This window comes from Sminthopsis crassicaudata, chromosome 3 (genome assembly GCF_048593235.1).
Source record: "Sminthopsis crassicaudata isolate SCR6 chromosome 3, ASM4859323v1, whole genome shotgun sequence".
Taxonomy (NCBI): domain Eukaryota; kingdom Metazoa; phylum Chordata; class Mammalia; order Dasyuromorphia; family Dasyuridae; genus Sminthopsis; species Sminthopsis crassicaudata.
Genome location: NC_133619.1, coordinates 511,816,893 through 511,829,161, shown reverse-complemented (window position 1 = coordinate 511,829,161; position 12,269 = coordinate 511,816,893). Strand labels below are relative to the sequence as shown.

Genomic DNA, 12,269 nt, shown 5'->3' with positions numbered 1-12,269 from the left:
TGATATTGGTAATTTTAGCTTTCTTTTCTTTCTTTTTTTTAAATCAAATAAACCAATAGTTTAAACATTTCGTTGTTTTTCCTCCATAAAACCAGCTTCTAGTTTTATTTATTAGTTCAATGGTTTTCTTACTTTCAATTTTATTAACTCTCCTTTGATTTTTAAGATTTTCAATTTGGTATTTAATTTTTATTCTTTCCATTGTCCATTTTTTAATGTAATTTAATTGCATTATGATCTGAAAAAAATGCATTTATTAATTCTGTTTTTTACATTTGGTTTTGAGGTTTTTATGTCCTTATACATAGCCAGTTTTTATGTAGATGCCAAGTGTTGCTAAGAGAAGTTACATTCTTTTCTATTCTTATTCAATTTTATCCAAATATTTATCCAGAAGTTTATTCATATCCTTTCTTCTTGTTTATTTTTTTGGCTACATTTGTCTAGTTTTGAGAGGGGAAACTTGGAGTCCCCTATTAGTATAGTTTTATTATCTATTTCCTCCTTTCACTCATTTCACTGCTTCTTTAGAAATATAAATGTTATACCATTTGGTACACATATGTTTAGTATTTAGTATTCATTACCTGTAAGTACCTTACTATAAAATATACAAACATAAACATATATATATATATATATATATATACACATATATATGTATATATATATATATATAAAATTTGTTTTTTTCTGATTCAAAGTAATAGATCAATTTTTGTTTTTTTAATATAATAATCACTTTATTTTTCAAAATACATGCAAAGATAGTTTTTAACATTCACCCTTGCAAAATCTTGTGTTCCAAATTTTTCTCCCTACATCCCCCTACCCTTAGACAGCAAGCAATTTAATATAGATTAAACATGTAATTATATAGATATATTTTTAACATCTATTTTTTCTTTTGTTTGTCTGAGATCATGATTGCTACTCTCATTTTCTTTGCTTCAGTTGAAGCATAACAGATTCTGCTCCAGTCCCTTACCTTTATCCTGTGTGTATCTCTCTGCTTCAGATGTATTTTTGGTAAACAATATGTTGTAGGATTCTGATTTTAATCCATTCTGCTATCTGCTTCTGTTTTATAGGTGAAATTATCATATTCACATTTATAGTTAAAATTTACTATGTATTTTCCTCCATGCTATTTTCCTGTTTATCCTTCTGCCTTACCACACCATCCTTTCTCTTTTTATGGATGTTTTATTTTTAATCGCTATTTTCCCTAATATATTCTCCCTTTTATCAGTTTCCCTCTTCCCCTATTATCTTCTTTTTTAACTTCTTTGTACGATAAAATAGATTTAAATTTCCAACTGAGTGTATATGTTATTCCCTCTTTGATTGAATTTTGATGAGAGTAAGGTTTAAACTTTGCCTACCCCACTCGCCATCTTCCCCTCCATTATAACAGCAATTTCTCCGGGGTAATTTATTCCATTCACTCTCCTCATTCCTTCTAGTTCAATTTTCTTTCTCACCCTTATTTTATTTTTTAGTCTATCATCCCATCAAAGTCACTAAATATCCACATTCTATATATATATATATATATATATATATATATATATATATATATATATATATATATGCTCTTATAGTAATAAAGTTATTAAGAGTTTCAAATATTATCTTACCATATAGAAATATAAAATTTAGTTTATTGAATTTCTTATGTTTTATTTCTTGTTTCTTTTTTTACCATTTTATGTTTCCCTTGACTCTTGTATTTTTTTTTCAATTCTGGTATTTTAATTAGAAATTCATGAATGTTCTCTATTTCATTAAATTTCCATTTCCCCCTCTAAAAGATTATACTCGGGTTTGCTGAGTAGGTGATTCTTGGTTATAATCCTGACTTCTTTGTCTTCTAGTCTATCATACTCTAAACCCTCCAGTTCTTTAGTGAAAGTTGACTTTAAATTCTCTGTAATCCTCCTGACTGTGGCTCCACAATATTTGAATTGTTTTTTTTTTTTTTTTTTGGCTGATTGAAGTATTTTCTCCTTGATTTGTGAGCTCTGGAATTTGATTATATATTCCTGGGAGTTTTCATTTTCAGATTTCTTTCAGGCAATGATTAGTGGAGTCTTTCAATTTCTATTTTTCCCTATGGTTCTAATATATCAGGGAAGTTTTCTTTGATAATTTCTTGAAAGATGTTTTCCATTTTATCATGGCTTTCAAATAGTCCAAAAATTCTTCTCTCTCCTGCATCTAGTTTCTAGATGAATTGTTTTTTCCAGTGAGACAATTCACATTTTGTTTTTTTTTTTTTTACTTTTTTATTATATTTTATTGTATTTTGATATCTCATAAAGTCACTGGTTCAATTCTAATTTTTAAGGAATTATTTTCTTAGTGTTTTTTGGTCTCTCAAAATCAAATGTATTTATAGCTATCTATTTTACTTTTTAGGATTAGGAATAGGGAGAGGGATTAAATCTGTGAATTTACTCATATAGGAAACTCCTAAAAGAAGACATTCTCTTTACCAATGCAGGTTGGCACCTTTTCTGTTACTTTTATCAGATTATGAAATATATTATTAAAGGATTAATATTAGGTGATTTGCTTAAAGTCAGGCAGTAAACAGGAGAATTTGGACTTGAACTCAGGATTCAGTTTCCAACTTTGTACTTGTTTTTACTAGGCCACACTTCTATTTAGGTGGATTCATACTGGTTTCTTTTTAAGTCTCTATTATATCTTTGACATTGGTTTGTCTGATTTTTTTTCTTGAAAAATGAGTTTCTCAAAAAAATATGAGGAGTTTCATTTCATCTAAATTATGAAGCTCCAAAAGGCATAGTGTTGTACAACTTGAGAGCTGATAATAGATATTTATTGAGACTTAGAAACAAATAAAATGCCTTTGTTTGTACATATACTTTGATTTTGTTGTTATGATGCTGCTGAGGTGACCTTTATTTTGGAAGACAATACCAGCAGAATGGAAGCTTCTAAAAGGACCTGCCAATCTAACAAAACTTCAAGTACAGGACTAGTGACAAATTTATCTAGTTTGTACAAAGGCTTACCACTAGAGGATTTCTCAAGAGTTGATGACATACATATGTTTACTATAGAACTCCATTCTGTGGACATAGATGCAAAATATCCCTTAGTACTATATGATTCTCTTTTACTTCTCAAATGATTGTTATAATATGGGGAGAAAGGGAGGGAAGGAAGAGAGAGAGAAGGTGATAGAAGGGGGGGATGAAACCCATGTAGCTTTAAAATGATCTACAAGGATTAATTTAATTGATTGTTTATTCCTTGTCAGATCTTTGTGTAATTGCCATTCAGTCAAAAGCAAACTTTAGGAAATGAATCATGTACATAATGACATTCTTGCCATAAATAAAACCAGTTGCTATGAATTTGCAGCTAAATGGAAAAGTAGCTCACATATTCTTCTCTGAGACTCAAAATTAAGAAGTAAGAAGAATTGGTTTCATATGGTATCTAAAGGCAACAAAAAACATCTTTATTTGATAGAACTTGGTTTTCTCAGCTTAGTGGTTATGATAAGCAAAAGCAAACAAACCACCACAAAAATATTTTGGAAAATGTGATTCAGAATCAAAAGATGAAAGATACTAAATGTTTATAAACTATTCAAAAGCCTCATGTTTGAATATTATGACTAATTCAAGAAAATCAAAAAGTGTTTGATATATTCATTATATTCAGTATCCTTTCTTTCTTATCTTATATTCAATTTCTCCATATCAACTGATTTCTTCCTTACTGCTTCAGAATATGCCAAAGTCTTCTCTATCCTCCAAAAATAATTTCATTTAGACCCTGTTTTCACTTTACACTGTGAACTTAAATCTGTGTTTTCCTTTTTCAACCAAACTCCATTAAAAAAATCTATTCTTTCTGCTTTCATTTCTTTTGCCCCTCTTCAACTCTTTGCAGTCCACATTCTGATCTTATCATTCAACTGAAACTGTTCTTTCCACTGTTGACCACTTTCTCCTCTCCATATATGAAACTTTTTCTGATCTCTCCTCTAACTGCTAGTTCCCCCTACCCCCAACTACCTTATATTTAGCTAAGTATGTATATTTATATTTATTAACTTGATACTGATGCTATTCATTTGTGTGTACTTTCCCCCCATCATAATAGTATAAGCTCATTGCAAGTAGAAATTGTTTCATTCTTTGTATTTTATCTCCAGTGCCTAGTATATAGTAGGTATTTACTACTAATTCATAGTCAACAAATAATTGTAGGTTAATTCAACATTATGAAAATTAATTTGACAATCTTAGACAAAAAATAGCATGTCATAGATATAGAAGTCATTTCAGAATCAGTCTTTATATAATCATGTTAGCAACTGATTAGAGCAAATCTCAAAGTAAATGCTAAATTGGAAGAAAGATAAAAATGAGAAGATATGGTCATTTGTAGTAATTTTAACAAGCTGTCAGAAAGTAGAAAATGGACAGAAGTAAAGAAAGTGAGTGTATAAAAATATAACTGATGCAAAATAATTACCATCATAAGAGTCCAAAACTATGTGAACTGGCAGACATTCAATCTCTTTTGTCAAATGGAGATATTTGGTAGCTGACATTGCCACTGGTTTAGAGTATAAACTCGCTTGCAAAACATTCATAAAGAAGAATAACTTAATCATTAACACCCTTGCTTCATAAAACAGCAAAAAGCTGCTGAGTAGAGTATGGCATGACATCCAGCAAAACCATATTATTGGAAGAGAATTTGAAGGTGAAATCTGAAAGAGGAAAAATAAATATGAAATAGAACTAGTCTGCTAACATTTCTAGTCATCTCTCTTCATCATTGATGATCTTGGAAACCTAAATTTGGACTTGACAATCTTAGGCATGAGGTATTATGAGAATATTCTGAGAAGGATGGCTGGATCTGACCATATGTTTGCAGAAGAAATTAAGTTATCCAGGAGAATGTTCATGGAAAGAATAGAAGCTATGCTTTAAAAGGAAAACCAAAAATTCCAAAGAAATAAAGAGGGGAAATTACATCATGAGCAGTAGCGTGTTGTTGGTAGCTGACAGTGGCTTTTGAATGAGACATAGTCTATGAGAAATGACCAAAGAACATGTATGACATAGTTTAGATGTGTAAGAAGAATGAGAGATTATAGAAGATTGGGCAGGGGGCTACATCATTACCCTCAAGATATTAAAAGAATTGAATAAAAACCCTTAGTGTCCTGATTAGATCTTTTCTGAAGGATGTGGACAAATATCTCTTGGGCCAAAAAGGCACTGAAGGGTTTTGATCTGTACCATGGAATTTAGCACACTGATAAATTCACATATCTACCAAAGTATAAAGTATTAATATACATGAAACGTAAAATAGTAGTATTAATGTAGATTATCAACATCTCAGTTAGCAAATATTCTTTCCAATTAAGTATGTCACAGAGAAAAGGGAATTTTAAATTTGGGAAAACATAGATACCTTTTTAAAGCATTTCTTAAAAATATATTTCATTCTTTAGTAAAATTCCTTCCTTTCAAGCTCAGGGGCCACTTCTTCTAAGAAAGCATCCCTAATTATATACTTTACTTCCCAGTGGTAATCATTATCTGGCTTCTTTATTACTAGATTGCTTATATCCATATCATATTCTAATATGATTAGAATTTATTTTCCTTTCATCACGAGACTGTAAACTTCTTAAGGATAGAGGTTGTATCTTGTTTAATCTTTTTAACCATAGCCCTGATCACAAAAACCTGGGACAAGGTAAGCACTTAATAAATATTAGACAAATTTAGTAATTGTATTGATTCAGGTGAAGTACAATATATAAGGGCAAAAGAAAAGGAATAGAGTTTCACCTTTGTTACTTTTACATATAGGTACTGCCCGTGAGTAAAAATAGCCAAATGATTACATTTACCTTTCAAAATGGTTGTGTGGCTACACTACGGACAAGTGGAACTGAGCCAAAGATAAAGTATTATGCCGAGATGTGTGCATCCCCTGACCAGAGGTGAGAATTTAATTTTAACGTGAGGGCATGTATGACCTTAACAAGTCACAAGAAGTAAACTCTGCATCTCTTAGCCCACAAAGGTCAATAGTTTTCTATTTTCTATTTGTCAACAATTCATTTCTTAATGCTAAAAGGTGATATGACTTAGAAAAAAGTTAGGTGACCAGATCCCTGAAGGTATAAGGTATAAAAATTTTCCACCAAAATTTGTTAATTCCAATGAATGTTTTCCATTTCACAAGAAGCTTCTTAGAAGAATATAATAGTAATAGTAGCTTGCTTAGATAGGACTTTTTAATGCCAAAGATACTCTCCTCACAATAAATCTAAGATGTAGGTACTTAGCCTGGCAGCTCACAAAAGTACAGATTCTGCAAATATTCCTTCCGTTCTGAAGATGAGGAAAACTGAGTTTCTTGTCCATTGCCTTCAGGCAAGTAAATGGCAGAGCCAAGATGTAAGATCACAGGTTCAGAATTAGAGGAGAACTTTGAAATAGAAGGCAGCCCCATCTTTAATATAAAGATGAGGAAAGAGTAGAAAAATGGTGACTTAAGCAGGGCTTACAAGTATAAGTAACAGGGCCAGGATTCAAACATATAGCCCCTGACCAGTTAGCCTTCTGTTTAACTATATTGCTGACTACCTACATGGAGTATTTTAAAGGTGCTTTTATTGTTCCAAACATTTTTTGGAAATTTTTTTTAAGCAGTTAGCTTCACAACCTCTATCACATTCTAAAAACACCTTCAGGTGTTGGAAAGTTTCAGGTAGATGACAAAAGTAAATGAGAGTTGAAATTGATGAATAAGATGGATAAGCAATCTTAAAGAAAAAACTTGATTTTGATCATAAACATGGTCTAGCTCTAAAGTAATAAACATGAGGTGTTTTTATAATCAATAATCAAGCTCCCAAAAAAGTTTTCAAAAATTTTGTGAGTGCAACAATTTTGGGACAAATATCCAACCTCCCAAAGTAATAATTTTGAATTTTGTCACATCTACGATTTTGAACTGAAGTTTAAACTGAGTTTAGACCTATGCTTTTTACTCACTTTCCAATTTTTTAAAGAATTTTTTCTTGTCCCTGTGAGGTCAGTGCTGCAAATATTGCTATCTTCATTTTACAGAAGAAGAAACTGAAGCGCTATGAGGTGGTGATTTGCTTTGGCCAGGATTTAGTAAAACTTGAACTTGAATTCAGATCATCTGACTCTGCAGCCATTGTTCCTTTTACCATGCCATGTTCATGATAATCAACAAGTATTTATTAATAATTTGTTTTATGCTTAGCACCATGTTAGTTTTTAGGATGTAAATATGAAAGTAAGTCCTAAAGGAGGTTACATTAAATTGAATATAGCAATAAAAATTCAGTCTTTTTTTTTTTCTTCACTATTTGGCAGTTATATCTTGTCTACTTCATGAAGATTTCAGATTTCACCATATTCTATAATATTTGAATGGGATGTTCTTCAAAGATTGTATGTGCTTTAGAATAATGCTAATTCCAGTATCCCAATTTATTCAAGTTCCTGTTTTTTGGTTGTTTTATTTATTTATTTATTTATTTATTTTACATTGTTACCTGGCCTAGGAATATTCTCTTGTTTTATTCCAACTAAAACCTTTTTCTCTGCCAATGTTCTTTGGTCATTACAGAAACCCACTTGTTTTTTCCTTTAACAGAAAGTCAAGCATTTTTTATTCTAGTACTTCTTTAGAGTCAGTGTGTCATTAATTTATTTGGACCTTAGTTTTCTCAATTTTAGTATGCACATGATAATATTTATTATACTAAACACTTCACAGGAATATTGTGACAAAAATTTTATAAAGAAATTTACATTTGAAAGATAAAAACTTTTAACAAATACCAATTTGCAGTTGTAAGCTATTTTTTAGTCGGTATAAATCTATTTAGATGTTTTTTTTTTTTTAATTTAGGAGGGATTTTTAATTTAATTTTTATTTTTAAGGATATGAGTTTTTATGTTAAATTTCTTTTCCATTGCCTCATCTTACAAATTTCCTGAAGGTTGTGCCAATAGTGCACAAACTTTGGCAGGTCCTATGATGCTAGGAAGGTTTTGAGTATGTACTTAGCAATGTACTATGTGTTGTTATCAGAATGGCATATCCCTGGAGACTTAGCCATCATATGAGTTTTTTGGCCATGGCAAGTCAGTCATCTAAGGGCCTGTGCCTCCAGTTCCAGACTTGGATGAAATATGAACCCTTGAAGTATTGGGATAACATTTTGAGTTACAGGATGTCTAAGCTTTTAATTTTTTTTTCCCCTCAGTGATATTACCTTACTGGAAGAAGAACTAAAGAAACTCATTGATGCTCTGATTGAGAATTTTCTGGAGCCTAGTAAGAATGGACTGATCTGGCGATCTGCTTAGATATCTTCTAAGCAATTGCCCTACAAATGGCTCTTTGCACTGTCATGTGGAACAAAAGATCCAAGACCTACATCTAACCTTCTTTCTTGTGTACATTTGTCTATTTCAAAACTTACTCCTTTAAGATCTATAATGAAGCAGGATCTTTTTTGTCACCTGATTTAACCAAATTGGATAATCATGAAAGAGACTTAAATTTGAAAAGAAATGAAGTAATTGAGATTTTTAGTTATTTTGACCAAAAGTCACGTACGCTGAGCATTTAAAATATATTCTCTCTGGCCTTCAACTTGAAGAGCTCTGAAAGAGGTCGTAGAGGAGTGAATTTTCCTCTTGTAATTTGATTAGGTTTATTTCTTTTGTGTCGTCCATGTCTAGTACAGTTCAGACAAAAATTAGTTAAATGTTCCAAATATTGTTTGTGGTTGTCAAGTTATTTAGGTGAATAAAGCATATGTTGGTGAAAATAAAGCTCAGCTTCTTCAGTACTCCTCTGGCACAGTTAGGGGTTTTCCTTTACATGTATGTTATGGTAGAGTAGTTAGAATTTCTAGATTAAAATAAGATGGTGTTGCAGCATACGGTTTTAGCACCTTTATTTCAGGTGCTCTTCATCACTTGTACTTTTCCCATGTGTATCTCAAAAATATTGATGTTTATTGAAAAATAGTACAACTCTCTTGGGAAGCTTTGTTTTTGACAAATCTCTCAGTGCCTTCCAAGGGCTTTGGTGTGAGCTGAGATAATATCCTTACAGATTGTAGTTCTATTTTCTCTCCTAAGCAGAGGCCATTGAACATGAAAATGCAGATTCAGAGACACAGATAGACAAAGGTGTCAATGCCTTGCATTTTTTTTATAATCCTTTAGATGGCAAAGGTACTTGACCTACTTTGTCAAATCCCTAGGATGTTTTTAAAATATTCCATAAGACCTTCATAACAAGCAAGTCTTAAATCATAAACTACTATTCTTTGTGATTTTCATGTTAAAATTCAGTGTTACTCTTGTAAGGAGGATTATGATAAAAACAGAGAGATGAAACTCCAAATTTCAATTAAAAATAAATTTATTTCATTTAAGAACCAGATCTTTCAAGCAGATTTATCTGCTATATAAAGTTAATTCTGTTAATAGGGTTTTTGGATAGTGTGTTAATTTATTATAGCTTCCTTGAACTTTACTTGTTTTTCAAGATTGTTTAAAAATTCAGTGTGGAGAAAATTGTCCTAATTTAGACCAATCATTTCTTAAATACTTTATTTAACCCCTTTTTTAACACTAATATTCTGCTATGCACAAAATTGAAAGTAATTTTTGAACTTCATATCCTCTTCATAATCACCTCTTAAAGGTGACCCAACTAGGGCACCCTAATCTATTTCTAACTTAGTTTTCAACTATAGTTAAAGAGAGATCTTTAGTCTTCAATTGGTTACTTGAAAAAAAGTCACTACTCTGTCATCTTGTTCAACAAGTTTTCTTCCTGTCTAATTTCAGTATTTATTTTAAAAGCTGACATTGAGGTATTAAAGCTGAATCAAATACAGATTACTGAATTATTATGAAACTATATTGCTGGACAGTTATCAAAAATTCTTTAAACAGTTACTTGAGCATAAGGTTGATTTCTCCAGCTTCTCTGATCAGGAGACAATTTGCTTCATTCCATAAAGCTCTATTTAATTGAGTTCAGTTACATTTAAAAACTGTTTTGCCACCACCACCACCAAAAAATTGTCCATTTGTTTTCCCCTAATCTCTCCCCAACCTTGTCCTGAAGCTAAATCATGGGTGACTTGTATAAAGGCAAGTAACCAGATATAAATAGAACCACATTTTTTGCATATAAATCATGTTGACAAAGGCTTTGCACTACACATGAAAAAACTAACAAATTTTCATTTGGCTCTATGAATGTATATTGTAATATACAAGGTTGTTGCACAGGAACCCATATGATCAATATTTTTGGTAGTAAAAATCTATGTTTTAAGTGTCTGGAAAGTAGAATGAAGCTTAAAAAAAGGTTGTTTCCCTCGATCATTAAAGCCACATGTTATGTTTCATTCTGATATGAAGAATTTTATTTAGCCACTTCACAAACATACAACATTGAATTCACGGTGAAACATTGAATTGCTCAGATTATTATTTCCAAAATTGAATACTTTCAATTTTTAAAAAATTTATCTTGTTAATAAAACCCGTTAGTTTTATGTGTATGGGGAATCTCTTGATGAGGAAATTCCCCCTATGAATAATCAATATTGCACATATGGCTTTGTCTTAGAATATTGCCTAGGTAGATATTAAGAGGTTAAGTGACTTGCTCCTGATCACTTTGCTAATTTTGTCAGAGGCAGGACTTCATCAGGTCTTCCAAACTAGCATACTATGCTGCCTCCAAATTTAACATACACATATCTTTCAAAATGTTCTCAGACAATATGGATTCAAGTGTAACAAAAGAAAAGAGAAGAACACCATGATTACCAGCTTCATATATTTGGAGATTATCATTTTAAATGGCGATTACATATGTTCATGTGGACTTAGGCAAGAACTAGGACCGTATTTGGAGTTTACAAGGAGGTAGAGTTTGGTCTAATATAAGGAAGAATTTCCTAACTGTTTTGTCTGTCAGTAATGCAGTGTTATGCCCTTGAAGTTAGTGAGTTTCCCATCAGTGAAGATGTTCACACAGAGGTTGGATGCTCCCTTGTTCTAGGAGAGATTAATGGGTCAAATCTGAGGTTCCATCTGAATTTCTGTGGTCCTAGGGTTTGTATGTAGATGTACAGTAGGCTAAAGAATCAGATTTAAATAGTGTTTGACCTAGGACTTGGACACGTGTTTAACATTTTCTTTCACAGCATAGAAGATAGGAGAGGGACAGATTTGTATTAGTTTGTGAAAGACATAACATTATGAGAAACTTGGGAAGGAGAATCTGAGTTGGGAGACATATTTTTAAATTAAAAAATATTATTTGGAAAAGTTACCAGAAAGGAATCTGAGAAAGGCCACTTTAGAGAGGGATGTATATTTGTAGAAGAAAAGTAAGTAGTCAATAACACACATACACAAAAAGTTGAAAGTGACAGAACACAATAATATTAATTTAAATGTGGACCAAACACTTTTGAAAGAGAGAAGATTGTGTAAATATATGTATATTATAGGTATTCACATGCTAAAAAATCCTCCAATAAGAAGTCACACTCATGCTTCAAGCCAGATTTGTAAGGGAAAAGTCCCGATTATATTGAGGCCATTACAGTAATGGAAGGAATTTTAATAGTAATAGAGACTCTGAAGTGGAAAGGATTTCCAAGGGCCTCTACTTCAATATGTATCTGAAAAATCTTTTTTCAACATTCTTGACAAGTGACCATCCAGCCCAGGACTTTTTAACCTCTTGTGTCCTATACTCCATTGGCATCCTGGTAAAGCATTATGGAAAACATCTCAGAATTATGCTTTTAAATGCATAAAATAAAATACGTTCAGTTCTAAAGGATATCAGTTGTACTGAAATACAACCTATTTTTAAGTATGTGTATTATATTTTGTATTAAATTCATGGATCTTAAATTAAGAGGCTCTTACTTAGGTTCCTCATCCTTAGAAATGTCTAGGGGCTATCTTAATTTACATTTGCTTTATAGTTTACAAAGTATTTTGCTCACAACAACTTTGTGACAGTAATTTATCTCCATTTTAAAATGAAAAAACTTGAGGACAAGACAGTGGTGTAACTTGACCTAGAGTTATAAAGGAGAAACTAAAGGCAAACCTGCCACCAACTGCTATATAGAGCCAATATTGTTAAGATAA

General features: G+C 31.5%; 1 protein-coding gene across 1 annotated transcript in view; it reads left to right on the top strand.

Annotated features, from left to right (window-relative positions):
* The window catches only part of PGM2L1 (phosphoglucomutase 2 like 1), a 71,190-nt gene extending 62,290 nt beyond the window's left edge, over window positions 1-8,900 (top strand). Inside the window, exons 13-14 of the mRNA XM_074304055.1 lie at window positions 5,883-6,016; window positions 8,327-8,900. Coding sequence (XP_074160156.1) covers window positions 5,883-6,016; window positions 8,327-8,429 — 237 coding nt within the window. The 3' untranslated portion in view covers window positions 8,430-8,900. The remainder of the gene's footprint in view (window positions 1-5,882; window positions 6,017-8,326) is intronic.
* Window positions 8,901-12,269: the final 3,369 nt, after the last annotated feature.